Raw genomic sequence first — 5,022 nt, forward strand, 5'->3', positions numbered from 1 at the left:
TATGTGTCTTCAGCACTACACTCTTCATATGATGAATGATTACCGTAAATAAAAAGCAAAGTTGTTGGTTTGTTGTCAGCTACTCTTGTTGGAGCGAATTCGTTTCTAACTTCTAGTTCACACATACAAATTGCAGCTTATAGGAGCGCTGTCTTATTTCATGTATTCTCAAAAAGCATATTTCATGGCCACTAGTGTGTTTCTATGTTCTTGTGGAAAACAACCTACATGGATGCTTAGATGGTGCATTTTCCATTAGGCACTCATCTAAGTGACCTAGGTGGATGCCTAGGGCGGTTCTTGTTGCCAGGAACCGTGATTTCTAAAGCCACCCAGCTTGTTGAAAACATCATTCTGATTCGAAAATGTCAATTTTCTACATCCAGATTTCTTAAGATCATATCAAAATATGCGGCAAACATCTCTCCTAAGCTGAGTGTTAAGAAGAGAATCATGAACAATATTAACACCATTAAAATACAATGCTTTAATTATTGCTATTATCACTTAGATCACCATCTTGCAGACACAAGGATATTATTTAGTACTTAAAAACAGGTGATGCATTTATCAGGAGAAATATATAAAATTATTAGCAACCTTTTGGGTCCTTTTTTATGAGTAAATCATTGATGATTTATTTTTTTATGCAGGGATTGGAAATAGATTTAACTTCTCGAAATTTTGAGTCTCGATCAGTACTATTTAATTTATATCCACAGGCAATATTATCCTATGTGTATTGTATTAGTTTTAACCAAGTATTGGTCCTGGATTCAATAATAATGCCTATATTAGATGATGACTTTTATATCCACTCTATATATCTTCTATCATTCACGAAATATCACATGGCAATGTTTAGTATAACATGATTTTGTCTTGGATTTTATGCATTAGTTATATATATGAGCCAATTTTAATTTTTCTCCTCTATATTTAGCATCAGGTCTTTTAGTAATATGTCCAGTTTTTACATGCTGCATCACTTAACAATATATCAGGGTTATTTAATGTTTAAAATTATCATTGTTCATTTTGAATAATACTACACTAAGGTGATATTAAATACTTGATGCATTATAGTTGGATGTCATCTTTACAATACATTGTTAATCGTACTAAATTGTTGTTAATATTTGAAATGCTTGGGCAATGGGGGCAGGATGTCAATGGTAGACTTCTGACTGTAAATAAGGCAGCTCCTAGAGGGGCCCGCCCAGAGAGACCACCCCGAGAATTTGAGCCTTCTTTCAGGGTTTATGTTGGGAATTTGCCATGGCAAGTGGATGATGGTCGCCTAGAACAAGTCTTCAGTGAACATGGTAAAGTGTTGAATGCAAGGGTTGTTTATGACAGAGAGACCGGTCGTTCTCGTGGGTTTGGTTTCGTTTCAATGGCCACACAAACCGAACTGGATGATGCAATTGCTGCTCTTGATGGCCAGGTTTGTTGAGTTCTACTAGTTTATTAGATTTTTTTATGATAAAGACTGTTGATTACAAATTTTATATACCTGATGAGTTGCATGTTACATTGTCTTTGAGGGAATCTACAGTTTTCATTTTTCTCCAGTTTTCATTTTTTTCTTTAATATTTTGTGATCCCAAATTTATCCATCTAAAGTTCAACTTCACTCTACTCGCTAGCTGGCGTTTAAATCTACAAATCATATAACTTTCATGTTGTAATATATACTTCTAACTTGCATTCAAATAGGTACGGAATAGCAAACTTCTAGCTAATTTGATGAGAATATTTGAAGTGAATAGAATTATGAAACTATACAGTTTTTTTCTCTGTGATATTCGATTTTACTTCTATTCCCCATGTTTGCTTGAGAAAGAAATACAGGAAAATGTGTTCTAAAACTATATATTCAAATACGGCTTTAAATTGTGGGACTGGTGCGTTGAAAGTGGCAAAGTTTCATCTACATTTGAAAGCAGTAGAGTATATTTGTTCTGAATATTTTTAATGGAGTAATCAAGTATTCATCACTTTTTAATTGCTTGTATTATTGGCTGTACAGGATTTGGATGGTCGGGCCCTTAGAGTGAATGTTGCTGAGGAAAGACCCCGACGGGCATCCTTTTGATTCAGATGAAAGAAACATTTCTGAATCTTGTAAGTCAGTTAACGATCGAAGGGGTTTGTCATGATTCCATTTAATTTTGTACTTGTGCTATATGGGGATTTTTTGTTGAATTTTGGTCATGTAGTTCTTAATTCTTGTTTACTCAATATCTCTTGTGCATGGTCAACTGTATGATAACATTCTTAGGTATCTTGATTTGGTCTGAGTTCATTCTTATTTGTACATTTATATTTGTGGTATATAGGAGGCACATAAGTATATGCCATCAGAATATTGGATATATATCTTATGGTCTCATTCAATTGGTTATACTAATGAATGAATAACTTGTAATCACTTGCAACAAACTTTACCTCCCTGTACGTTATGAAAAAGCTTCTTTCAATTATAATTTACCCCCAGAAGTCTAATTTCATGCTGAGCCTGTCTATGGATATAAACTATTACAAGAAACAGAAACCAGACAAGAAGCTTCATTGATTCCTTCTACACCTTGACTGTAGATGTTGATGCTATACTTGTAATTCTTTTTGAGAAAAGCGTACATCAATTCTATGTGCATACAATATGCGGAAGAAATGTTTGTTATTAGTAGTATAATTTCCATCAACATTCCATTAGCTTATGGGCTGAAATGTCTAAAAGTACCACAAATGCCATCCCAATCTAGGAAACTACCTATGGTTCTTCCTCTTTTTTTTATCAGCTTTCTACTCTTCTTTATATTCCCCTTTACCAGGCTCTTCTCTTCTCTTATTTTTCATAAGTTCGATCTTGAAGTTAGTGTAGGGCCATGGTTGACTGTAAAAACGCACCTGAAGTCAGCCTGCTAGCATTAAAGGGAGGGGATAAAAAAAGAAAGAAATTTGATTTAAGAAGATATAAACTTGTGATACAGGTTGCTATTTGGATAATTATAACTTAATTTAGACTATCGTCTTAGATTGCTGCGTCCGTGTGATACTACATTAAGTTCAACCATAGACTGGAAAAATAAAAATAAAAATAACTATTTATTGATTTTTTTTTAGTTGCATCTGTGAGGCACCTAGTGTATTTGTACTGTGCTTCGATTATATTTGCAGGGGCGAGTGAGTTAGTTTCTAATGCATAAGAAGCTGCATCTTTTTTTCAGATAATATAACATAGGCAATAAATTTTCCCGTTATGATATTGCATGTTTTTCAGTACTTTTTTAGGTACACATGCAGTAAAGCCAAATTCCAACTTTAAAAGAGTCTGAAAAAGGGTTTCCTATTCTAGATCGCTTAAAATTATATCTGGCTATCTCGATTCAACATTATCAAGGGCACAGTGCATATGTATAGCGCATGCGGATTTAGGCTGCCATAAGAAAATACACACAACTTAGACATTGGAGGGATGCTGTCGGGCAATAATCTTTGCGAACTATCGGCATTGAATTTGATTTCCAGGTCTTTCCTATGCAAGCAAATTCATTAAGGAGTAATCAACCGATTGAACCTGAGAAATCGGTGTGGCGCATCTACTATATATATTTTTAGATAAATTCCACATGCAATCTTTAGTTTTAACATGTCAATAAATTATAAGGAAATTTGTTGATAGATTAGCAGCCTTCAAGCAGGTAGGCCAACACTGTAGTTGCCTTGAATTCATCTCTGTCCAGAAGACCTGTGAGCTATTGTCAATTAATGCTACCTGTATTTGTGACCTTAGTTTATTGCGTGACCTGTATTTGTGGCCTTAGATTATTGCATGACTTACATATATAACCAAGAAATTAGTTGCAGTTGTACTAATATAAAGTGCGACGGTGAATACATGTGCTGCAAGTTTTGCATGTATTTAAGAGGTGAAACCCTGAGATATTCTTGGATGCAAGTCTTTGTCCATCTGAGTCCCTCCAACCACATCTTTTTGCTGCCACAACTTTTGTCCGCCACCTTCTGCCTGTCTATCCTCTCGGTACTGAATGAAGCAGGCCCCAGTTCTTGACAAATGATCCATCACAGTTATTTCCTACATCTGCCTTCATGGAATGATGTTGATTGATGTATTTGTCTTTAAATCAAACTAGTGTACACCCCGTGCAAAGCACAGTCCCTATTTTTTTAAACACTACATTTTAAACTTGTGTCCCTCTAAGTTTTAATACATTTGATTTACTTATTATATACTTAAAATTAGAAATCATATATACTCCTCTATACTTAAAAAGAAGGATCCAAGTTTTAATACATTTGATTTAAAAGTCATATCTACTCCTCTATACTTAAAAAATAATTTAAGTTTTAATAAATTTGATTTGCTTTACTATTTATGATAAAGTAAAATACTGTAGCATAAATAATAACTTCAAGTATAAAGAAACAGATTTAATTTGCAGTTTATGTCATAGAAAATTATTGTAGCATAAACAATGACTTCGAGTGCAGACAACCAGATATCATTACTCTTTATACTACAATATTTACTGTAGCATGAATAGTAACACTTTGGGTTCTCCTTCTAAGTATAGAGGAGTAGACTTGTCATTTCTATTCCATGCCAAAATTTACTGTTGGGTCTCTGGTGGAGTCTCTTAATTTCAAATTATTGCTCTCTCACTCCAATGATACTTATATACACTTGCATATAGAATTTCTTGAGACTACATAGAGAATTTATTGAGTCAATAATTAGTTAGTCTATATATATTAGGTTGAACCAAAGGAAATAATTGTTCATCCGCTTAGATTACCTATAACAGCTCTTTCCTTTCCTAAACCTTTGGACCAGTGAAAGCCACACCCCTTAGACACTGTTGATGGTGATATTTGGTATTCAAATAAACGGATATATTTACGCTCTCTCAGGATCATACGACCTACCTTTCGAACAAACACTTCTATCAATCATATCATACTTCCTTTAAAAGCACGAGTTCAGGAAAATCTTTC

General features: G+C 34.0%; 1 protein-coding gene across 1 annotated transcript in view; it reads left to right on the forward strand.

The window, feature by feature from the left end:
* The window catches only part of LOC109823900 (28 kDa ribonucleoprotein, chloroplastic-like), a 5,387-nt gene extending 3,065 nt beyond the window's left edge, over positions 1 to 2,322 (forward strand). Inside the window, exons 3-4 of the mRNA XM_020390340.1 lie at positions 1,166 to 1,447; positions 2,033 to 2,322. Coding sequence (XP_020245929.1) covers positions 1,166 to 1,447; positions 2,033 to 2,098 — 348 coding nt within the window. The 3' untranslated portion in view covers positions 2,099 to 2,322. The remainder of the gene's footprint in view (positions 1 to 1,165; positions 1,448 to 2,032) is intronic.

This window comes from Asparagus officinalis, chromosome 9, assembly GCF_001876935.1.
Source record: "Asparagus officinalis chromosome 9, Aspof.V1, whole genome shotgun sequence".
In the NCBI taxonomy this organism is placed as follows: Eukaryota; Viridiplantae; Streptophyta; class Magnoliopsida; order Asparagales; family Asparagaceae; genus Asparagus; species Asparagus officinalis.